We start from the raw sequence: 25,435 nt of genomic DNA, 5'->3' as shown, positions 1-25,435 counted from the left end.
CTTTCAAGAAGCTTTAGATTGCAAAATTAACAAACGAATCCAGACAACCCAATACCAATCGTTTTTTGTTTCGCAGTTTTGATACAAAATATTGGTAGCAGCCAGGTGGCCTTGATACTATTGGCTAATATGTAAAATGAAAGCTTCTGTGCATATTGCCAGCGCTGGCCAGAAATAGGCAGTTTATTTGATTTTTTTTTATCTCCAATCCTAGTATAATCCTAATTACAGGGTGATGCACTTCTATGATTCTATTTCCTGACCTGCCCATCCCATAAAAAAGGATTACTTTTTTATCACTTATGCATCAAAAAAAGCCAGTCACTGGAGTTCAGAAGGATGAGGCTGTCACAGATTTGCATATTTAGTAATAAGATTAGCAATATATGATTTCTTGTCAAAAGTGAAATGATTTCTGTTGTTTTAGGAGGCTTAACTCCCAACTCAATCTGAAACTTTTTTTTTTAGTGTTGGATATATTAGTTTGGGGAATAGTTGGGACACAACTTTTTGCATGGTAAACACATTGCAACTGATTTTTTAAAAAAAAGTTGTCAGGGCTGGGCTCAGCCTTTCCTTTTCTGAGCTGGCTGCTTAGCTGACGGCTAATTGCCAGCTACATCTTTATCCACAGTTACTCAGCTGTTGATGATCCAGTTCGTCAGTCCTGCCTACTTAAACAGTCCAGTCCAGAGGAGTTCAACCTTCACCTTGGTCACATCACAAGAAACTGTCTCCTGCGTTCCTGTTTAAAGACTGGCTTTGCTGACATCCCTTTGTGCTCCAGATCCTGCTTGCTGTTCCACTACTTTGATCCTTGACTTTTGGCTTGGCTGACTATCTGTTTGGTTACTGAACTTTGGCTATGTTTTTACTACGTTTGTTCTTTTACTTTTATTATTAACCAAGTGTGATTTAACTGTACTTCTGTCTCAGCCTGATTTCATGGTTTCTGACAGTAGCCCGAAGGCCATGAATTCAGAAGATGCAGTCAATCCACTTGTTGGTAATATTTTTTTCAAGGTTGGATGAACTGGATCACTGCATGGAACGATTCCCCATGACGTTACAAACACTCATGTGTTGCTCGGCTCACCTGGAATCTCTCACCGTGGCTGTCCCAATACGACCTATGTTGCAGGTCAACCCTGCTGGTGCGCCAGTCTCTCTGCAGGCACCCGCCTCGAGTATTACCTCTATTAGAGATATGTCTGGTTCCGCTCCACTTCCCCAGTGATTTGGGAGCAATCCAGTCCAATGCAGAGGGTTTCTCAACCAGGTTGAGATATACTTTGAGATGCTGCCCCAGGCGTTTCCCACGGACAGAAGCAAAGAAGAATTTGTGATATCTTTGCTTTCTGAGAGAGCCTTGGCCTGGGCAAACCCTCTATGTGAGACGCAAAAACCTGTTGAATTGAGTTACCCTGAGTTTGTGGCTTCATTTAAAAGGGTATTTGACATTCCTGCATGCTCCACTTCTGCTGCCAAGTGCCTTATGTCTATCAAACATGTCTATCAAACAGAGTACAAGAACTGTTGCCAACTATGCCATTGAATTCTGTACTCTGGCAGCAGAGGTTGCGTAGAACAATGAGGTCCTCGTGGCTGCTTTTTCTCATGGTCTCTCGGATACCATCAAAGATGAGATAGCAGCCCGGGATATACCACTGAACTGGAGAAGTTGATCACGTTTGCCATCCTCATTGACTCCAGAATCAGAGAAAGACACTCTTTTAAGGAGCGCTTGCGTAAGCCTCCTGTATATTTGTCGCCGAGCTTTGCAGTCCCACCCGTACCTCCCTCACCTCCCATGCCTCCTGGTACTGAGTACCGGCAGTGAAGGTGAACCCATGCACTTGGGTTTCACATGTCGCTCGGCGGATGAGAGAGCCTTTAGAAAGAGGCAGAGGTGCATGTGTGTGCGCGCGCATGGTTACCAGCGCCAGGTGGGCTATTTAAACCCAGTTCTCCCTTCAGATCTTACTGCTTGATCTACAGTGTTCCTGAGCTTATTGTCTGAATCTGATCTGATCTTGTGTTGAGCTGGCCTGACCTGTGACCTTCCCTGCCTTCTGCCTGCCTCTGACCGCCGGCTTGTCTACAAATCTCTATCTGCCTTATCCCCTGGTCCATTTGTGCTCATCTGTTACCGACTTGGCCTGTTCCACGATCCTGTCTCTGCCTGCTGCATCTGTTCCTGTACTGACCATCTGGTTTGACCCGGCTTGCCTGACTCTTCTGTGTGCCTGCTCCTGAGGGACCTATCTGTTCCTGTGGTTCTCCTGCTGTCTGCTGGTTCCTGTCCACTGCTGCTGAGGTCTGTCTTATCCAGCTAGTTTCCTGAAGACTGCCTGATCCATCCTTCAGCTGCTGATCCTGCCAGTCACTCATGCTACCTTTTGACTCCCGTGCCTCCTGTCTCCACCATCAGGGACCGCGAGTCGGGGAAGCAAGAGAGGTTTCCTTCTGCATTCCGGGCTCACCACTAGGTACGTGACAGGCTCTCTCTTGGGCTGAGTCATCCGTTGAGATACAGGCTGTAATCGACTCTGGGGCTGCAGGCCTGTTCATTGATGCTGCCTTTGTATCAAAGCACTTGATTCCGCTGCAGCTGCGTGACACTCCACTTGTCATTGAGGCTTTTGATGGGAGACCTCTACAGCCTCAGATTGTGACTGTCAGTGACTGTGACTCATGAGACGGTTTCATTGTCCATGGCCATAGGGGCTCTTCACCATGAGATAATCCAATTCCAAGTTATTTCCTCACCTTAGTTTACAATGGTTATTGGTTATCCTTGGTTACAGAGGCACAACCTCTCTTTTTGATTGGCTCAATGCTGAGGTTCTCTCCTGGTCACCACAATGCAGTGAGACATGCTTCTAGAAGGTAGCCAAGATCCTGTGCACCTCTTCACTTTCCTCCCTGCCAGAAGAGTTCCGCTGTTTTAGCGATGTCTTTGACAAAGGTCAAGCCTGTGGTTTGCCTCTACAATGGCCATTTGATTGCACAATTGACCTTCGTCATACCCCGTCATACCCCCTCGTGGCCGGGTTTACCCTTTGTCCGTCTTGGAGGATAAGACCATGGAGGAGTATGTTGCAGATGCACTTTCTTGAGGTATCATCCGCAAATCCTCATCTCCTGCTGGTGCTGGTTTTTTCTTTGTGAAGAAGAAGAGTGGTGAACTGAGACCTTGTATTTATTATAGGAGTCTCAATCGTTTCACGATTAAGAATGCCTATCCGATTCCATTGATTATGGAGTTATTTGATCGCCTCAAGTGAGCAACAGTTTTCACTAAGCTTGATTTGAGAGGGGCATACAATCTTGTGAGGATTAAGGAGGGCGATGAGTGGAAAACTGCATTTAATACCAGAACAGGCCATTATGAGTACCTTGTAATGCCTTTTTGCCTTTGTAACACCCTGCCATTTTTGCAGGAATTTATTAATGATGTCCTCTGAGATTTGTTGCAGTTGTGTGGTGGTTTATCTCAAGACCCTGACTGATATGACCAGAAAGAACGGTAACCCACCGAGTTGGTCTCCTTTGTTTCTGCTCCTGTGTTGGCACATCCTGGTCCTACGTTATCTTTTATCCTTGAGAGTTATGCTTCTGAGACTGGTGTTGGCGTCCCTTCTGTTTCAACATCCTACCTCTGAGAGCGCTATGCATCCTTGTGGCTACTTTTCCAAGAAATTGTCACCTGCAGAGTGCAATTCCTAGATTGGAGACAGAGAGATGTTGGCAATAATTTTAGCCCTGAAGGAATGGAGATATCTCCTCAAAGATACCAATGTGCCGGTTATCATTCTTACTGACCATAAGAATCTCAAATTCTTGTCTGAGGCTAAACGTGTGTCTCTTTTCTTGTCAAGTTTCAATTACATTGTCTCATTCTTACATGGTACTAAGACTGTAAGGGCTGACGCCTTGTCACAGCATATTTTTCCTCCAATTCCATGTTGGACTCGGTTACGGTTCCTGTGATTCCTCCTGATCGTATTCAGGTTACGGTTCGCACCAGTCTCATTTCTCCTTTGGGTTACAAAATTCTTGCTGCTCAGGTCCATGCTTCTCCTGACAAACGTTGTGACCGCTGCTTTGTCCCAGAGAGTCTACAGACTTACAATTCTCCCAAAGAAGCTGGCCACCCTGGGAAGAATCAACTCATCTGGGCCATTTCCCAACAATTCTAGTGGCCTAGTTTATGTGCTGATGTAACTGCCTTCATAGCTGCCTGTTCTGTTTGTGCTCAGAGTAAGACTTTACGACACCTTTAATTGGGCCTCCTACAACCCATACCAAATGGAGAGAGGCCCTGGACTCACCTGTCTATGGAATTCATTGTGGAGTTACCCAACTGCCAAGGCAACACCGTTATCCTTATGGTGGTTGACCGGTTCTCAAATTGCATTGTCATTGCATTCCACTTAAACATTGCCCACTTCTAAGGCTTCCATGTTTGCTCGGGAGGTATTTTGCTTACATGGGCTACCCAAGGTGGTTGTCTCGGACAGGGGTAGTCAGTTTGTGTCCCGGTTCTGGCGAGCCTTTTGTGCACAGTTGGGAATTCAGTTTGCTTTCTCCTCTGCGTATCACCCACAGTGTAATGGGGCCACAGAACAAGCCAATCAGTCCTTGGAGCAATTCCTACATTGCTATATTTCTGACCATCATAACAACTGGTCAGACCTATTACCATGGGCAGAGTTTGCTCACAACAGTGCCTTGAATTCTGCTTCCCAATTGTCCCCGTTTATGGCGAATTATGGTTTCCAACCTTCCATGTTGCCTGACTCGTTTGGCCCGCTTAGTATTCCTGCGTTAGAGCAGCATCTCCGTGGTCTTCATTCCACTTAGGCACAAGTCCAGGAGGCTTTGCGTCATGATAATGATAGGTACAGACTCCATGCTGACGGCAGACTCCTGCCTGTGCCTTCTTACCAGATTGGGGACAGGGTCTGTCTGTCATCGCACAACCTCTGACTTCGTGTTCCCTCACTGAAGTTCGCACCTCGGTTTATTGGGCCTTTCCGTATTCTTCACAGGGTTAACCCAGTGGCTTACGCATTAGACCTTCCTTCTAATATGCATATTTTGAATGTATTTCATGTCTGCCTATTTTATGTTTTGACTAAGTTTGTTCTTTTACTTTGTTTTTTTACTTTTATTATTAAACAAGTGTGGTTTAACTGTACTTCTGTCTCAGCCTGATTTCATGGTTTCTGACAAAATTCCTCATAATAAATTGTGTGAAGGTTCATGTCAAATATCTACTCTCAACTCCTTTAGTAAAATAGTTTTCACAAATTAAAGCTATCAACTGATATGGAAATCAGCCTCAATAGATTCACTTCAAATGCCCAACCACCTGCAGATAAAATAAGTAAACAGAAATTAGCTTTTAACATGATTGGATAATTTAAGTGGATATTCGTATATATTATTGTGTGAATAGTCTCAGCTGCTTTTATAAATCAACCTCTGTGTCTCGGATAGGTAGTAAGGGAACTCTCCTAAACAGATCCCAAGGGGCATATTTATAAAACAGCAAATGTAACATTCACATATCATAAAACACGTTTAATCCCCGTAATTTAAAACAAAATAACCATTAAGATTCACCTAAAGAGAATATTTGTGTTGGTCCTATTCACTGTTTTAGAAATATGCTCCTGTAGACTGCTCCTGCTTTTTTGTGACCCTATTAAAAAGTTCTTCCTCAATTCTCCACAAAATTAACAGAAGGGCGTCTGCTTCTCACAAGGGACAAAGCTGTCATGTTGTAATCCTTCATCACTATTCAAAAATGTAAAAAAATAAATTCTGACTGAAATTAGGTCTTAAGAAGAATCAGACATTGTTTCCCTTTTTTATGAAACACAAATTAGCTGATGAGACTAACATCAGTGTTAAATATATGTTTTAGTAGTTTCTATAAGTTTCTATAGTCTTTCTAAAGATAGTTAGTTTCAGATAGAAAGATGTTGACTTTATTATCACTACATGGCAAGTGCTATAATAACCTGGGCCGTTACATTGGTATGCAGCTAGTGGGGATGAGCCGAATGGACCCCTGTTCGGTTTGCACCAGAACTTTTGAACACTGCGGAAATTCGGACCCAAATTACGAACCCCATTAACCGCTTCAATACCAGGTACTTATATACCTTCTTGCCCAAGCCAATTTTCATCTTTCGGCACTGTCAATTGCGCGGTCATGCTACACTGTACCCAAACAAATTTGTTATAATTTTGTTCCCACAAATAGAGCTTTCTTTTGGTGGTATTTGATCACCTCTGCGATTTTTATTTTATGTGCAACAAATAAAAAAAGACAGACAATTTTGAAAAAAAAAGTTTTTCTTTGTTTCTGTAAATTTTTTTGTAAATAAGTATGTTTTGTTCTTCAATGACGGGTATTGATATGGCTGCACAGATGGGCACCGAAGAGATGATACCAATGAGGTGGCCATTATGAGGTGGCACTGATAGGTGGCACTGATGGGCAATGATAGGTGGTACTAATGGGCACTGATAGGTGGCACTGGTATTCGACACTGCTGGGCACTCGTAGGCTGCACTGATCGGTACTTATGGGTGGCACTGATAGGTGGCATGGGTGGGCACTGATGGGTATGGATGGGCACTGATAGATGGACTGATGGACACTGATGAGGGGCACTGATGACACTGATGGGTGGCATTGCTGGGCATCACTGTTTTTTATTGTGCCACAGAGGTGCCAGTCAGTGCCCATTTGTGGGCACTTATTGGAATATGTTTTGCATCAATTTTCACATGTGGATGGCCATGGGGAATGTACCTGGCCATCCACATGCTGGGAACTTCCCTGATGGTCCTGGTGGCTTCCCTGGTGGTCCAGTGTGGGCATCTGAGGAGGGGCTGTGCTGATAAACAATCAGCGCAGACTTCCCCTGTCAGGAGAGCCGCCAATAGCTCTCCTCTATTCGCGTCTGTCAGATGTGAGTGAAGAAAAACCGATAACGGCTCTTGCTGTTTTCATCGTGATCAGCTATTATCCTACAGGACATCATATGACGCCCAGTCAGGATAACTGAACCACCGCTCATTCTGCTATAGGCTGGGTGGGAAGTGATTAAAGTCAATGGGACCCGAACGTCAAAAATGAAAAGTGCCCATTTTAAAGGCTTATATGCAAGTAATTGGGTATGGTTATAGGGGTCTGGGAACTGCCCTGGGAAACATGTATCAATTTTTTTGTGAAAAACTTAATTTATAAATGAGCAGTGATTTTTTTTATTTTTAAAGTGAAAGCATAAAAATAAAAAATTTCCCTCCAATATAGTGCCTGGGGGGTCCCCTTAGTCTACCTGTAAAGTGGCAGATCTGTACCATGTCTAGAATCTTCTGCATCAATAATTGCATTTATAAAGCCAAAAATAAATGACATTTTCCCTGAAAGCTGGCTGTATTTTTCTCAGCAATGGCTGGGGAGCAAGTGTGTATGATGAGGCCACAATGTAGTGCACTGGGAACAAGATTAGAGATTTTTTGGATACATTCTGGTGTAACTTTGACTTTGGATAGAAGTAACAGGTGCGTAAAAATTGGTCTTTGGGTGTTGGTGGCGCCTTCCCACTGTAACCCTATAGAGGTAATCTTTATGAAAGCAAGCATTGGTCTTGCTGTAAAAAAATGCAATGATAAGCATCTGTCAAACAGGTGCAGAAAAATTACTCTTTGGGTGTTCGGGGCGCCTTCCTACCATAACCCTATAGAGGTACTCTTGATGAAAGCAAGAATTGGCCTTCCTGCAAAGAATTGCAATGCTATGCACCTATCAAACAGGTGCAGAAAAATTGGTTTTGTGCTTGCGTGATAGAGGAGGAGGAAGGTTTAGTAAGCCAGTCCATTACCTCCTCTGCATGCTGTGGCTGGATAGCATGGTCAAACTCACTAAACAGAGAAAATGATGCCCTGTCTGAGAACTGACCACCACATCCACCTTTGCCTGTGGACACATTTGTTGCTGGCCCCTTACAGTGGCAAGAGAACATCTGCCTGTCCTTGTTGTCCTCCCAGACATTATTGGGAGGGGGGGGGGGCAGTGCTTATAAGCAAATGTAAAGAAGAAGTGGAAATCTGTATGTAGATGCACTTTATTCAATGTAAAGAGGTGTTTGGTGCACTTTAATTAGAGTACTCACACTACACAGACACACTGCACGGATACACTCTAATATACTGCAATATACAGTAATGCACCAAATGTACAGTGACACACAAAACTACATAGGGTTAAACTGGCACACAAATCTATATGGCATTAAACTGGCAGTAACACACACAGAACTATATCCCATGTCCTGCTACAAATCAAAGGCAGAACAAAGATTCGCAGTCCAAGGACCATGGCTATGGAATGCTCTACCCACTAACATCCACATGGAAGAAAAACATTGGGCCTTCAGAAAAAAACTCAAGACCCACCTCTTCTAAGAAGCAGGACAACACAGGGCGGATCAAGCGCCTTGAGGAAATTCAGTTTGCATTTGTAGCGCTATACAAGTCATTCATTCATATGGTGTTAAACTGGCAGTAACGCACACAAAATGATTTGGCGTTAAACTGGCAGTAACGCACAAAGCCATATGGAGTTAAACTGGCAGTAACGCACACAAAAATATATGGCGTCAAACTGGCAGTAACTTACGCAAAACTATATGGCGTTAACCTGGCAGTAATACACACAGAAGTAAATAGCGTTAAACTGGCAGTAATGCACAAAACGATATGGCGTTAAACTGGCAGTAATGCACACAAAACTATATGCCGTTAAACTGGCAGTAATGCACACAGAAGTAAATGGCGTTAAACTGGCAGTAACACAATCAAATAGACATTGTTCAACCATCACTACACTGACGCTATCTGAACTGTCCCTACTCTAGCTATACACTAATGGAAAGATTACTGACATGGTCTCACTATACTACACTGAAACTATATGAGCTGTCCCTGCTCTAGCTGCACACTATGCAAAGCTGAATGATGGTCCTCCTCATTACACTCACACTATCCCTAGACTGACACTAAACTAATATTCCACACTGACAATTGAAGCAAAATAGCACAGTATAGCACAGTAACGAATAGCACTGAACAGAGCCCTGTTCTCTCTCCACACCAAAATCACACTGAAAATGGCTGCCATTGAAAGAATACTTTTATACTGTGAGGTGGGAATGAGCCAGGATTGAATAAAGTCATGATGAAAGTGTCTAATCATGACTCTGACAGTGCTCTGTGCCCTGATTGGCTGAAGCTTTCACTGCTTTAGCCAATCAGGGCTTGCAATGCACTGTTCAGGGCCGTAATGCATTGTGGTTGGTTCGGGTGGGGGAACATATGGTCGAATGACCCATTTGTTTGGCTGTTTGCCAAATGACCGAACAACGAAAGTTCGGCCCAAACTTGGCCAAACCGTTCACCCATCCCTAGTGGTATTTTACTTTAAAACTTATATTTATTTAGAAATATAAAGTACATTGTTTCATGTAACAACTATCTCCATTATGACAATCAATTCTGCCTCTGTAAGAGGTAAATTTGCTATTCTGTTAGATGTTTCTAAATGATTCTTTTATTTTCATAGTAAACTTAGTAAATATAACATAGTAACATAGTAAATTTCCTAGTAAACCTATGCTGTAAATTAGTAATGCACAGCTACATTATGAGAGTACATGATGCTTTCCTCTATTTCCTGTTTATTTGCTCAATAGTCCGCTTCCTCCGAAACAGCAAATATTTCTCTGCCTTATTTGTCACTTTATTCATTTGGTACAGAATGTTTGACATATTTCTACTTCTACAAAATATAATTGAAATGGCTTGCTTGTTTGATTTGGGAAATGCTTGCAGTGGAAGCAAAGCACAAAATTATTACTTTGAATAAAATAGATCCGCAATGAACTTTGCATCTTGCCTGTTTCAATGTACATTTTAATATGTTTCTTGTAGTTTAGTCATTCTAAACTATTCCAAAAACATTTTTAAAGGTCAAGTCCACTCTTCACTTATATCCTTTTAAAACTATTTTTATATATTCTGTATTTTGCAAATTGGACAATATTTTTAACTGTTTCGTACATACTGTGTGTGTAGGGGGTAGTACCCCTTCCTGTTATGGTAGATGTGCTCTTTATCAGAGTGGGGAAAAAAGGCACATGGGTATAGTCCATCACAAAAATGACACTGAGAATCCCAGCTATTGCATAGAAATCATTTTAAACTGGTCCAACTTCCCAGATCGGATCGCACAATTGCTATTGGGAGAGTCCTGAACAAATACACTATCTTTGGCAAAATTGTCATTTTAACAGAGTACAGCCGACCGAACCACAATGGAGGGTTGTTTGACTACCTCTCCAGATCCTCTACTAGTTTTTTAAACAAGGGTGGGTAGTTTTGTTTGTATAATGTAGAGAGGGATGGCGTTAAAAAGATTCCCAAATATGGGAGGGCCTCGTTCTGCCATTTAAATGAGTAAGAGCTTCGTAAAACTTGAATTATATGTGCTGGTAAGGATATATTAAGTGCTTGGGATTTTGAATGATTCACTTGCGGGTCTGTGATTGATGTGAAATGTTTTAATATTATATGTAGAGTGGGTAGAGAGGTGACTGGGGGGTAAAGAAGTAACAACAAATCATCCGCGAATAACACACATTTATGTTTGCGATCTATGCATATGTCGATCAAGTCATAGCTGTGTAGTAGGTGTGCTAGTTCCCCGCTTTGTTCTGGAGTGTGTTTTAGAATGGCCTTCCTGGGGTTAGACTTGTCTAAAATTTGGTCAAGAGAGGTGTTACTATACCCCCCAGGATCACAAGTCCCTCCACATGAGGCATAATTGTTGTCAGCATTGAGCGTAAAAACTGAGTTTGCCCTGTGTTGGGAGCATAATAGGAGAGAAGGGTGATTACATTTTCATTGATTTTCCCTGTCGCCATGATATAATGTTCCTCCTTATCACGTATAATGTTGGTGGGCGTGAATGGGATCCTTTTAGCGATGCAAATAGCTACTCCCCTTTTTTTTATCTGGTCCATTTGATAAAAAGACCTTGGGGTATCGTGTATGTAAATATTTAGGGGCAGAAGTCTCTGAAAAGTGTGTCTCCTGTAATAGCAGTATGTCTATCCCATTTTTATTATATTGTTGAAAGGCCTTTGTCCTCTTAATAGGGGAGTTAAGGCCCTGCCCATTATGAGTTAAGATGGAATAATTTGCGGAAGATCTATTGGTCATTAAGGTTTGGTGGGCTATGCTTACGTTTTTGGGAACCGCAATGGTTCTGCAGTGGGTCCCCTCGATCTCTCATGTTGATCCCCGTCCCGGGGTAAGGATGCACCAAAGGGAAGAAACACTTGGAAAGGAGAAAAAAAAGGCAGAAAGACAAATTTAAAAATAGACGGTATGTCTTTGGTTAAGCCATAATAATAACACGTTAACGTTGCTAACAATGCTAACGTAGCTAACAAGTAAAAAAAAAAGAAACCAGTGCACTGTATGTCAGTGCAACCGTGGGGGTGCCAAACACCCTTGTGTTGCGAAGTTGCCTCCACTCTCAGGGTAGGGGCAAGTTCACCACTAGTGGCATGCATTTCCACCCCAGCCCAGCTCTGACATAGTCTGGAGGGGATGGGGGGAGCCACCCGACTGGGCATGGTATCATAAATGTAAAATATGGAAAGCCCACACTCGTGAGCAGGATCATTCAATGACAAAAGCCAAAAAAGGGAAAAAAAGGGGGGAACCAACGCCCCCCCAAAACAGGGGGGTGGGAGGGGGAACAATGCGGTCATCTGGAAATCCAGAATGAGTCTGAGTCCCCCATGAAACACTTCTAAACAAGATTAGGATTGTTCATCATCAGTATTGAAGTCCTCAAGGTTGGACTATGTCCGACTGTAGGGAGGCTAGTCACATAATATGGATCAAAGACCCGTGGCATGGTTGGGAATGATCAAGTGATCGGCGGGGACCTCCTGGATCCAGACCTCCATCTTTGTGTTCGCCTGATCTAGTTGGTCTTGTAGGGAACATATCATTTTGGTGTTCTGGATAACTCTCTTCAAGGTGCCATCCATTTTGGACTCTATCAGACTCCCTGTGGTGAAAGTTGTTCTTCCTGGGACTGGAAAGAGAAGGGATCCCTGCTTGTGTTATCCTGTGTTATATCTGAATGGGGGAAGCCTGGATGTTGTGACTGGTAGCTCCCTTATCCTAAGGCACACTGTGTCGGTGCCATCTTAGGCAGGTGAAGCTGCTGCTGCATCTGTGCCTGGGGGCTGCTGCTGGGTCAGTGGCCTGCCCCGCTCTATGCTCCCTCTCTCCTGTGCCTTACTCCTTCCCAGGGACTGTTGTCCGGAGCTGGGGCCGCCGCTGTGTGCTGAATCCCCTTTCTCGACTGCCATCTTGGGCCTGGGAGACTGCTGCTAGACTTGAGTTGTGCTGGGATGCTGCGCGGGTTTCCTCTGTTTCCTTGAGTTCCCTGCCGTCCCTGCCGCATGATCTGCTCCCGATGTGGGGGCGATTCCCTGGGTCCCGTCTGCTAATTTAAGCTTCTTTTGAGCTGGGTCTTGTGTGGCGCGATCAGTACATGCCCTGCTCTGGCGCCGTGCGCATGTGCACTAACTGTAAGGTGTTTTAACCATTCTTTACTCTATCCAAAATTAAAAAAGGCTTGACTTAAGATTGATAAAGAAATAAAAATAATTATTATATGCTGTACTCGTATGGTTAAATTGCAATACTAAGTGCTTGTACCCCTTATATACTGTAATAGTGTTTATGTATTTTGCTTTAAAATGGTATAAAACAGTCCTTGGAATGTGTTTTTAGAATATCTATGGAAGGTTTTCTTGTGCAGGCTTGGAAAAAAACGCTTGCTTTCCTTATATTGTACAGCAAAGTATTTCAGAATAATTTAAATTGAATTTGATCATGTTCAGCTTTTACCAATTCTTAATGGATTAACATGTAAGATGTTTTAGGAGATCCTAGTCCAATATCAGGGTTTAAAAAACTCCACTTGATGAAGACATCATGTGTGATGCAAACAATAGCCTTTCAACACTGACCTTAAAGTGTTACTAAAGGCAACATTTAAAAAAAATTAAAATAACAAACATGTTATACTTATCTGCTCTGTGCAGTGGTATTGCTCAGAGCGGCCTTGATCCTCCTCTTCTCGGGTCCCTGGTGGAGATCTTGGCTTCTCTTTTTGGGATCAACATAGCCAGCTGCTGGCTATAGGGAGAAACATAGTCTCTGCGCTCCTGTCCTGTGTGTCTACTGAGCCATTCTCCATAGATTTACACAGCGGAACCTATGCCCGCCCCCCACTATCTCTTCACTGCATTTGATTAACAGCAGCAAGAGTCAAGGGCTCCTGCTCAAATGCTATATAGAGAGGAAAAGAGGGGAGAATAGGTACAGCCGTGCACAGCGCAGATCTCTTCTCCCCTCTCTTCCTCTTCACACAGGGGAAGGGCGACACAGGGAGACTGAAAAGTTTGTTTATCTTAATGCAAACAATGAAAAAAGTTTTTAGGTTTATTAACACTTTAAAGGTCTAAATGATAATGACATCTATTGATAGAAATATTAGGGTCACTCCCTTTGCCACAACCGTCAATATAACTAGGAACAGGAAAGGGGATAAGGGAACATTTGTTTGGACTTTAAAGGCAGGGACTACAATAGTTATATAAAAAATTGTATTTTATTAATAGTCAAAAAAAGAAAAAAAAATATTTTTAAAAGTGACAATTAAACATAGACAGCATCAGTTAAAAACATGTGTTCTTTGTATATGTTGTATACGGTTAATGCAAAAAAGATATGGCAATCTGCTGTAAAAAAAAATATTACTAACAGTTGCTGTGCCTATTTTTATTTTAGTTTCTGGAACCTGGAAGTACAACATGTTAAAATGTTGACCATTTAACTGCTTGCCTGCCATAGCAATGTTTACATGTATTACATACATATTAAAATCAAAATTTTTTTGCTAGAAATTTATCTAGAACTCCCAAATATTATATATTTTCTCAAAGCAGTGGCATAGGACTATAAAATGGTGGCTATTGCAATTTTTTATGTTGCATGATATTTGTGCAGTCATTTATCAAGCACATACATTCACGAAAAAAATACTATTTAATTTGTTTGTAAAATAAAAAACATGATGTTGCATCAAGTAAATAGATGTCAAACATGTCAAGATTTAAAATTGCATATGCCTGTAAAAATTGTACATAGTTGACACTTTAAAAGCTTTCGCAGGTTATGACTTTAGAATTAAATGAGCTATGGCACTAGAGTTATTGCTCTCACTCTGATGTTAACAGCAATACCTCACATGTGTGGTGCAATCACCATTTACACGTGTTGCCAGACCTGTCACAAGGAACAAGTCCCTTGTGATAGCTTTGGGCAATGAGAGGTACTCTTTATCAATGGTCTAGTAGAGATTTGTGTGCTCAGCTGCTTCCCTGACTGTAACTAATCAATAGACAGTACTGCACTATAAAAAACGTCAATAATAAGAAAAGTGTAAAAATGGTAATCAATAAACATATATTGCTGAAAGTTCATATATAGTGTTTGTGACTGATTGAAGTCAATTCAAAAAATCAATACATCAATGGTGCAAAAATGCAAAATGCTTGTGCTTTCCTCCACCAGTATCACAGGCTGCTCACCTCACATCGGAGTCAAATCAGCAATGTTACCCTCTGGGGATAGTAGAGAGGGCTGGCGTGGGGCTGGTGATGACTTTCTTCCTCCAAATTGCTTATTCTCATGGGTTAAAAACCCCGATCATCTCATCAAATATGATGGATATGCAAAATAAGGAAGTCAGAATCTAGTGCTCTCTGTTTAAAATGTTTAATAATATAAAAAACAAGTAAAAAAACTCAAAAAGATGGCACTGTAAACTGTGCAAGCTGAAAACACATTTCAGACACAATAGGTCTCAAGATGACTGCGATTTAACGTCAATGCGCAGGCTCCGTCCCCTAGGCACGTATCGTTAAAGCATTGTCTTCTTCACTATGAAGTAGTCAATGCTTTGACGATATGTGTCTAGGAGATGGAGCCTGTGTACTGACATTACATCGTGGCCATCTTGAGACCTTCTGTGTCTGAAATGTGTTTTCAGCTTGCACGGCTTACAGTGCCATCTTTGGGAGTTTATACCTTACATTTTTTTATATATTAAACATTTTAAATGGAGAGCACTAGATTCTGCCTTCCTCCTTTTGCATATCCATCATATTTGATAAGATAATCGAGGTTTTTATCCCATGTGAATAAGTGATTTGGAGGAAGAAAAGGGATTACCACCACCACGCCAGCCCTATCTATTATCCCCAGAGGGGAACACTGCTGATTTGACTCAGATGTGAGGTGAACAGGCTGTGATACTGGTGGAGGAAAGCGCACGTATTTTAGATTTTTACACTGTTGATGTATTGATCTTTTAATTTCACTTCAATCAGTCACAGATACTATATATAAACATTCAGCAATATATGTTTATTGATTATCATTTTTTACACTTTTATTATTATTTTTTAGACTGTCTATTGATTATTTGCACCTTTTAAGTCAAGTGAGAACACTTGTTAGTGATAGCAGCTATTATTACTTATTTAAAATTAGTTTACATCACTTTATTTCATGAGATTGCACAGATTGATATTCACTTTATTCCCTGACTGTAACGTCCAGGCAAAGACAGCTTTAAAATTGGAAGTAATTAAATCCTTTTTGCTCCCTGCTTCATTCATCATTTGATTAATACCCTTACTGCTGTCCCAGGCTCCCTGGTGTAACTAGAAAATAGTGGCAGAAGGGGGTGGGAGGGCTCCGCAGTGCTGTAAATGTGATTGAGTGACTGTAAAGCTGCCCAGATCACTTTTACAGGAAAGTCAATCGCTGAAAAAAACCCAAAACATTACTCAGGACCGTGGCTGCAGCCACATTCCGGTATAACCACTTTCTTCCCAGGACATTTATATATGTACACTGGGCAGCAAGGGCTTAGAGGGAACCCATGACAATAGAAATATGAGTTGCCCATACTGAGATTTTTACAAGGGGAGAGTCTGGGGCTGTCATCCTGTTTCTGCCTTTAGTAGCTGGTAAGTCACTAAACTGTAATATAAACAATGTCAGAAAAATCTTCACACCTTTCCTGCATATTTGTTCCAAGTCAGTTATTTATTATAGATGGTTTTGATCAGCCAATTATGGATGGAGATTGTTTTTAACAATGTTAAAGTGACACTAAATTATATGCTTATTTTTTTTTTTTAAATAATTAATATATATCTACAATGTAATGGCCCTGTTATCTATTTTTTTTATGAAATGATTTCTTACTGTGCTTTATGCCTCCTTGTAAAATCCTGCATGAGCTCCTGAACCTCTCCTTTTCAAACTCGCTTCATTTGTTTGAAATGAGCAATGCACATGCTCAATACACATCCCATACTTAATAGTCCATAGTAGCTAATCCATCTCAAGTGTAAGGCCGCGTACACACGGGCGGACTGTTCGCCCAACTTTGTCCGCTGAACAGTGTTTGGGCGGACAGTCCGCTCGTGTGTGGGCTTTCAGCGGACAGTTTCAGCGGACAGTTGGACGGACAAGGTTTTTCGGAATTTCCGAAAAACTGTCCGCTGAAACCTTGTTTCAGCGAACAGCCCGCTCGTGTGTAGGCTTGTTCGTCAAACAAAGTTGCGCGCATGCTCAGAAAGGATTTTCACGCCGAAAGCTATAATGCAGTGTATAGGACGTCGTATTTTTCGTCCCGTCGTACGTGCCGTTCACGTCATCGCGCACGGTTTCAGCAAACTGTTCGTTCGTCGTGTGTGGCCATGTCCGTCCATGCTAATTTTGAGCGGACTGTTTGCCGAAACTGTTGGACGGACAAAGTTGGGCGAACAGTCCGCCCGTGTGTACGCGGCCTTAGAAGCAGAGGATGGCTACTCTCTTAATTACAATGGTTCCATTGAGAATACATTTTAGCCACCCTCTAACAGGAGGTTGGATCACAGCAGCCAAACAAAAAGAGAGATTTGGAGGAGGCTGAGATCAAAAAGAAGTTGCTTTTTGAATTAAGAATACATATTTGGCTCTTGCACAAAGAATTTTTTGATTATAGATTTTTTCTTTTTTCGTTTAGGGTCCCTTTTATTAGATTGGAATTTATACATATTTTTACGGTGTGCCATATTATTTCCACTAGATGTGAAGGATTCTACTCACCTAATAAGTATAAATGGGATCATGGGTTTCCTTTGAAAGAACTCTACCATATGTGTTGTATTAATTATGTTTGACTGATGCTGTGTATAAGAATACTCTCCCATAGGACCACTCTCAGTCTCAATGACTAAGCCTCTTTGGGTGAAACACATTGGAGTGGGTGTAAAACAGGAGTTCATGCTTTAGAGTTGTGTTACTTAAACAGTTTTTGCAAATGCAAAAACTTACAGCAAGTAATCAACAATTATCGTTTGTTTTACTTACTGCTCTGAACAAGGGGAATTTGAATTGCTAGTTTGTTTATATAGATAATAGCTATCTTTATTATTTTAACCTAATTGTATAGTATATTACCTAGGCGTGATCTTTAAACATCATGGGTTATATACCCCTTCAGGTGACCAGACACTGACAAAAACTTTTGCTAGAGATGCCTTTAGAGTACACCTGCTTACTCTGTGAGGGTCAATTTTTTCGCTAGTGTCTTTAGGTGATGGATCTCTTCTCCTCCTGGAGAGTTTTTTCTTCTTTTTAAATCATTAACGTGTGTGTCATTGCCATTTGGATTCTCCTCTGCACCCAAAGTGTTCACAACAGTGCTTGCCCCACTTTAGGCTCCTCTATGAATCCAGTGTTCCAAAATCTGCTTACATCATCGGGAGTAAATTGTTCTCATCTTGGGCACAACCAACACAAACATTTTTCTTTCTCCTTTGGGACAGTTCCCTTTTGTTTACAGCTCCCTGACTGTCCAGGGGACATGAGCCCCTGAGGAGTGAAAACTACCCATCAACATCCTGAAACTGAGAGCCATCAGATTTTCACTTCAACATTGGACCTTCCAGAGCAGTGCCCTACATAAGTCATCAAGGGACACCAGAAATTTAGAAGTGAAAAAAGAGACAAGTTCAATCTCATGGGTAAAAAATTACATTCCATCTGTCCCAGCCATCCACATTCCAAGAGTGGACATTCAGCAGGAAGCCAGCAACAACTAGACTCAGGGTGTGGTCTTTGCTTCCCGAGATCTTTCAAAATATCTGTCAAAGGTAGAGAAAAACAGAAAGCACATCCTCTCAGGAAAGCTGAACAAATTCATAGCCAAAACCAATGATCTCCTAGCTGTCAAAGTAGATGCCCTGGTGATTCCTTGAAATTAGTTCCAACTGGTTCCTGACTTCCCTCAATTGAAGATCCTGCCTTGAATGCTGTGAAAGATAGAGGAGGAAAGGGTCCTGGTCATTCTCATTGCACCAAATTGGCTTAGAAGGACTTACTACAAAGACATACTCACACTTCTGAACAGATCAGATTTAGCAGCCCAAGAACCCCTATTACATCCCACATCTCATCACTGGCTTTAACAGCATGGTTGTTAAAACCTAAGTTCTAAAGGGTAAGGGTATCTCTGATTCAGTTATTCCTAAGGAATGCCCAAAGCAACAAAATCCTACTCTCATAAGATTTACCATCCTGCATGAAATTCCTCTTTGGTTGATGCAAGGACTGAAGGGTTAACCCTAAGGAATATTCTATCACTTTTGGCCTTTAATCAGTCTTGTCTTGATCAATGTTTGGCCCTGAGTACCCTTAAGGGGTAGGTTTCCATCCCATACATTCTCTTCCAGAAACCTCTTGCCACCTAATTCCTTTTTATTGTTTTGTACAAGGAAAAGGTAGTTTTGTGACCATAACCCTTCTTTTTACCTAGGGTAGTCTCCTTCTTCCAACGCAATCAGGAGATTGTCCTCCCTTCCCTCTGACCTGCCCTAAAATATAACTAGAAATCTTCCCTACATTGTGTGCATGTGGTTAGGCCTGTCAGAGTCTACTTGGCAATCATGTCCTTTTTTTCACTAGATGCAGTCTTTTTGTTATACCTGGAGGTCCCTGTATAGAAGAAACCCCACTTTCTGCTCCACCCTTGCCAGGTGGATCAAGCAACTCATCTCCAGGGCCTTATTCCCTAAGAAAAAGGTCCACCTCTCTTCCATTAAAACCCACCGGGCAGGTTGGTTTCTTCTGGGCTTTTTATCTTCAAGCACCCATTCCCCATATTTGCAGGGCTAACACCTGTTCCTCAGTTCACACGGTTTCCAAGTTTCACCAGGAGGATTTTTAGGCCTCAGTTAATGTGTGCTTCAGCCTAAATGAGCTTTGAGTGTTTTGTTTGTGTTCTTTAAACTCTTATGTTTCTTGTGAGCCTGCTGGCAGTTCCAGGTTGCTGTGTTGTTGCCTACCACTCAATGTATTGCTTGGGTGCATCCCATGGTCTGTGGAAATGAGTCCTGTACTGTAACACTAAAGTGATATTAAAGGTGTTTTAAAAAATAAAAAACATGCCATGCTCACCTGCTCTGTGTAGTGGTTTTGCACAGAGAAGCCCCGATCTTCCTCTTCTGGGTCTCTCACTGGCACTTCTGGGCTCTTCCTTCTGCCGAGTGCTCCTAGAGCAAGCAACTTGCAATGTGGGAACCCAAGCAAGCTCATTTGCAAGATGCAACTTTGTGTAAATTCACACTTAGAGCCGTGGATGAGCCCCGTCCCCTCCTACCTGATTTTCTCAGTGGCTGTGATTGACCAAGGGCTCCCACTGCTGTCTCTGCTAATGAGGAGGCCAAGGCTCTCATGCACATTGCTGGATTGAGATGGGCTCAGGTAAATATTGGGCTGGGGGGGGGGGGGGTGTTGCACAAAGGAGGTTTTTTACCTTCATGCATGAGGGTAAAAAAACCTTAAATCTTTAAAACCACTAAAGAATTTTGATTTACCTGTAACTTCCATATCTTGGAGTACAGTACACAGGTCCCTTCCCTCTGTGCCTTGATCACTCTTTATTGCTTGTTAAAAACTGGTGCCTTACAGAGTGGGTGGAGTTGAGAGTGTCCCCTAAGGGTGGTCCTAGCAAAAGGTTTTGCCAATGTACAATTACATGAAGGTAGCAGCATATAACCCATGGTCTTTGAATACTAGTTCTATGTTCTGTACTGTACTCCATTTTGCTTTTGTGGGTCCATTCACACAATGAACAATACAGCATCATTTATTACATCTATATAAACCTCTGATGACTATTAGGGATGGGTGAACGGTTCAGCCTGAGCATGAGTTCGCCCAGATGAATACCCTGCAATGCACTGAGTACTGCACTGTGCATTCTGTGCCCTGATTGGGCAAAGATTTTCCCAATCAGGCCGCAGTGTTAAGGAGTGGGGCTGGGAAACTGGCCGCAGCGTCCTTAACAATCGATGAGTCTTAAGCTGTCAGTGGGTTTCCCCATTTTAAATTCAGCTGACAGCTGAATTTAAAAAAAAGGGTGCAGGTAAAAAAAAATAAAGAAACAACATGGGGTCCCCTCCCAGTCCATACCAAGCCCTTTGGGTCTGGTATGGATTTGTAGGGGAACCCCATGCCAAAACTTTAAAAAACAAACGTTAGAGGTCCCCCCAAAATCCATACCAGACCCTAATCTGAGCATGCAGCACGCAAGGTCAGGAAAGGGGAAGGGACGAGTAAATGCCCCCTTCTCCAGAACTATACCAGGCCACATGTCCTCAACATGAGGGGTGGGTGCTTTGGGGTGCCACCCCACCCCAAAGCACCTTGTCCTTATGTTGATGGGGACAAGGCCTCTTCCCAACAACCCTGGGCTGTGTTTTTCAGGGTCTGTGGGTGGGGGCTTATCGGAATCTGGAAGCCCTCTTTAACAAGGTAGCTCCCAGATCCCACCCCCACATGTGAATGGGTATCGGGTACATTGTACCCCTTACCATGCACCAAAAAAGTGTAAAAAAAAAAAAAGAATAATCATGAGAAAAAGTATATGACCAGTTCTTTATTAAAAAAAATAAAAAAGCGTGTCCCTCTTTTGTGTACATGTACCGTATATACTCGAGTATAAGCCGAGATTTTCAGCCTCTTTTTTGAGGCTGAAAGTGCCCCCCTCGGCTTATACTCGAGTCATCGCTGTCTGCCTGCTCGATCAGCGTGTCGAGCAGACAGACAGCGGCCATTCTATTCTAATTCAAAAGCCGCGCCTCCGGCTCCGCCTTCGCCTGTGATAGGCGGAACACTGAATTTCCCAGCAGCCTGTGTTCCGCCTATCACGGACATCCGCTCATCCTCGTACTACGGACGAGGATGAAAGGACGGCCGTGATAGGCGGAACACAGACTGCTGGGAAATTGTGTTCCGCCTATCACAGACAGGGAGGCGCGGCATTTGAACAGGAAAATGGGCGCCGACGAAGAGCGGTGATCCTGGGACGGGACCGGACGGAGGCTCGGCTCGGCTCGGGACGGGACGGGACCGGACGGAGTCTCGGGACGGGACGGGACGGGACCGGACGGAGGCTCGGGACCGGACGGAGGCTGGGGACACAGGTAGGCTGGACACACAAGGCCTCACACACACACACACACACACACACACACACACATGGATGGACACACACACAGGGATGGATGGATGGATGGATGGACGGACACACACAGGGATGGATGGATGGATGGACACACACACACACACAGGGATGGATGGATGGATGGACACACACACACACAGGGATGGATGGATGGATGGACACACACACACACAGGGATGGATGGATGGATGGACACACACACAGGGATGGATGGATGGATGGACACACACACAGGGATGGACAGGCATATCTCACCCTCGGCTTATACACGAGTCAATAGGTTTCCCAGTTTTTTGGGGGTAAATTGGGGGCCTCGGCTTATACTCGGGTCGGCCTATACTCGAGTATATACGGTATATCCATTGTCAATCACGATGCCCGTCAAACCCAAAAAATTTAAGAAAATTAAAAGCTCCACCTCCTGGAAGGCCTCCCGCCGTATGACTACTCTGCCCTTAGAAGGGGTGGCCCCACCCCTTGCACTTTAAGAACTTCCAATGTTGAGGGTATGTGGCCTGGTACAGTTCAGGAGGGGGGGGCAATCTCTCGTCCCCCCCTCTTTCCTCTTTTCCTGCGGCCTGCCAGGTTGCATGCTCGAATAAGGGGTCTGGTATGGGTTTTTGGGGGGAACTCCACACCATATTTTTTTTCAATTTGGCAGGGAGTTCCCCTTAAAATCCATACCAGACCTGAAGGGTCTGCATTGAATTACTCAGTGACAGGGGTGATCTTCAGTGCAAAATTCTAAATTCATGCATTTGACCTCTTTTCTTTCTGTGCTCAACACTTCTGGTAAGCGATGGAAGGATTTATAGTGGCTGGTTGTTTATATAATCAAATAAATGTGAAAATTAAGTCTTGCTTTTGATGCTGCAACCATAGGACAGTTGTTATCCAACCCCCAGTTTATTTCTCTGGGATGTTCCATGGTCTATAAATACAAGTCCTGTGTCCTCCACAGTACAGTTAAGATAATAGGAATTTTTACTTACATTCCTCATCTTGGAGTACAGTACAGGACATAGGCCCCTCACCTCTGTGTCTTGATCTGTCCTTATTGCTTACTAAAAAAAACTGAATACCCTTATCTACCAACAACCATTGGCATTCTGTCGAACTGCAATTATTTAAAGGATTATTTAAACTTTGCATCATTGTTTATTATGCAGTGTGATGTTGCAGCGTTGGTACACTATGTTTACGTTGTTGACAGCTTTTATCATTATTTGTGCAATTTTACTCTGTATGAAAATAAATATTTATTTTAAGTAATATAATTTTCTTTTTAATTGTCATAAAAATACCAATTAGAGGTTAACCCCGATACAAAAAAAAACTGGAGCATCACAGCAAGTTTTTGCTACTATTTAATCATCTGAAGGTAGCCTTGATATAACCTATGGTCTATGAATACAAGTCCTATGTCCTGTACTGTTCTCCAATATAAGGAATTTACACATAAGATATTTTTCTCTGCAGGGCCAGGTTTATATTCTGCCATATAGTGTATTTAAAAAGAGAAAAATAGATAAAATGACCTATGTACAGTAAATAGATTATTCAATGATTCGTAATTAATTAGTGCTGTTTTTAAAGCAATATACAGTATAAAAGTTTTGTATATTTATCTTTATTTTTGATCATAATATAACATAAACATGTTTAAAAAATACATTTTAAGTCAGGTGAGTATAAAATATTGCACTTAAATATGTTGTTGTTGTTGTTGTGTTTTCATTTCAATCATCCAATCATGTGAAGAAAATAAATAACAGGAATTCGATTTTCACGTAGTTGGATAATTAAAAAGAATCTTCACACAATGTATTCTATGAAGATACTAAAACTGCTCTACTAAATCATCCTTATTGGGTGTTTTTGTGGAGCAAAATCCACAATCCAAGGTATATGCAGATATTAATTATACTTACAAGCCAAAACATAAGTATTAAATATTTCATTACATGTGAATATGTGAGTGTATATATTAACCTCCTTATTTTAAAAATTTTTAGGCCACTGATCCTGATGCTGGAGTCAATGGTCAAGTACGTTACAGTCTGGCAAACCTTAATAATATTTTTCGGATCACCTCCAATGGAAGTATTTATACATCTGTAAAGTTGGATAGGGAAGTAAGAGACACTTATGAACTCACCGTGGAGGCAACAGACAGTGCACCTGCTGATCCTCGTCGATCAACAATAACTCTTACTATCACAGTTACTGATATTGATGACAACAGCCCTGTTTTTAGAAATACTTCTTATTCTGTGTCCGTACCTGAGAATATGATGCCAGGGACAGTTTTTCTACAAGTACAGGTAATTTTTTGTGTGTTTTTTTTTTTTTTGTTTTGATGGTAGCACAAGGGTTTAGTAGTTAGCATTTTGACCTTGCAGGGCTGAGGTTGATTTTCTGGAACTTCTGGATGCAACAAAATGCACATATATGGATTCCATATGACATGTATTAAAATAGCATTTAAATGTTGAACAACTTCTTTCCAATGTCCTATCAACTTTGTACATCTCCAGGTAAGAATAATGAAATCTCATGAGGCTTGTCTACATCTAATACAACTGAAACTATACCAAAGTTCTACTCTATAAAGTGAATTGTTTTTTAGACAATAAACAACTCTCAGTTGCTCTCTGGGAGGCTAATATTGAGACAGAGGGAAATCCCCTAATATCATTGACCAATTATCTTCTTCATTATTGACCATTTATCGTCAACACTGTCACCCATAGCCAGAGACCATTGCTCTATGCATTTAAGGGGAACATTTTCAGATAAGTATGGATTAATGTTATATACAGAGGAGTAGAACCTTTTGTATGAGTAGATAACACTGCATCCTCTATTACTGAGATCTTGTAATATTTCATAGATATTACAGCTATTGTGGATGGGAAGAGTAAAAGTGAATGGCACCATCACTCCTTAAATATTACAGAGAACCAATTGAGATATTTTGGATGGGATTTTTTTAGGTGCAAAGTCATTATTGAACATATAACTGTTGAAATGACACAATATTTATTTTCAATGTTTCCATTAAAATGGTAAAACAATGATATAAAGATTCTGATAATATGCTGTGTACCTTTACATATAATCTTCTACATGTTTTGCCACCCTGCCTTTATCAGGGAATATATGCAAGAGATATTATTAAAAAGAATAAAAACATATGTTGTAAATACATGAGATAAGCATGCACAAGTACATTTTGGAGACCCAGACCTACACCTTGTAATATGCATCAGGACAGAATATGGGAAGAAAAATAAATGACCCAAGTTACATTGCGGGGCCCTGGAGGCGAATCCAAGACATAACCGTAGAAATGGTTCTAGTGCTAAAATAAATATTAAGTGGGCAGCCTTGATGGGTCCCATTTCTGATGGAGAAGAGATCAGAGAGGATTCTGTTACCTCTAACACATGCTGACAGGGAAGAGTAAAGAGAATTTATCCAATGCTGCATATGGATGAAGGTCCAATCAAACCTATAGAAAGTCTTTTCAGCATCTGTGGAAAATAGGGAGGTACATTCTGGCTGAGATAGGGCCAAGTGGATCTCATTTGATGTTGTGTCATCTCTGGCTTACCTGATAGGCATGAAGCCTATTTTGTCCCAGTGGATATATTTTTGTAAATAGGAGAC

The 25,435-nt window shown here is 41.9% G+C and overlaps 1 protein-coding gene across 1 annotated transcript in view; it reads left to right on the top strand.

The window, feature by feature from the left end:
• PCDH15 (protocadherin related 15) overlaps nt 1-25,435 on the top strand; it is a 1,670,337-nt gene that overhangs the window by 1,126,926 nt on the left and 517,976 nt on the right. The window contains exon 21 of the mRNA XM_077454160.1: nt 23,779-24,087. Coding sequence (XP_077310286.1) covers nt 23,779-24,087 — 309 coding nt within the window. The remainder of the gene's footprint in view (nt 1-23,778; nt 24,088-25,435) is intronic.

The sequence above is a fragment of the Lithobates pipiens genome, unplaced genomic scaffold (assembly GCF_037356315.1).
Source record: "Lithobates pipiens isolate NorthernLeopardFrog02 unplaced genomic scaffold, aLitPip1_a1.2 Scaffold_25, whole genome shotgun sequence".
NCBI classification, from domain to species: Eukaryota; Metazoa; Chordata; class Amphibia; order Anura; family Ranidae; genus Lithobates; species Lithobates pipiens.
Note: the sequence above shows the minus strand (reverse complement) of the source record. Positions and strands in the feature narration are given on the sequence as shown.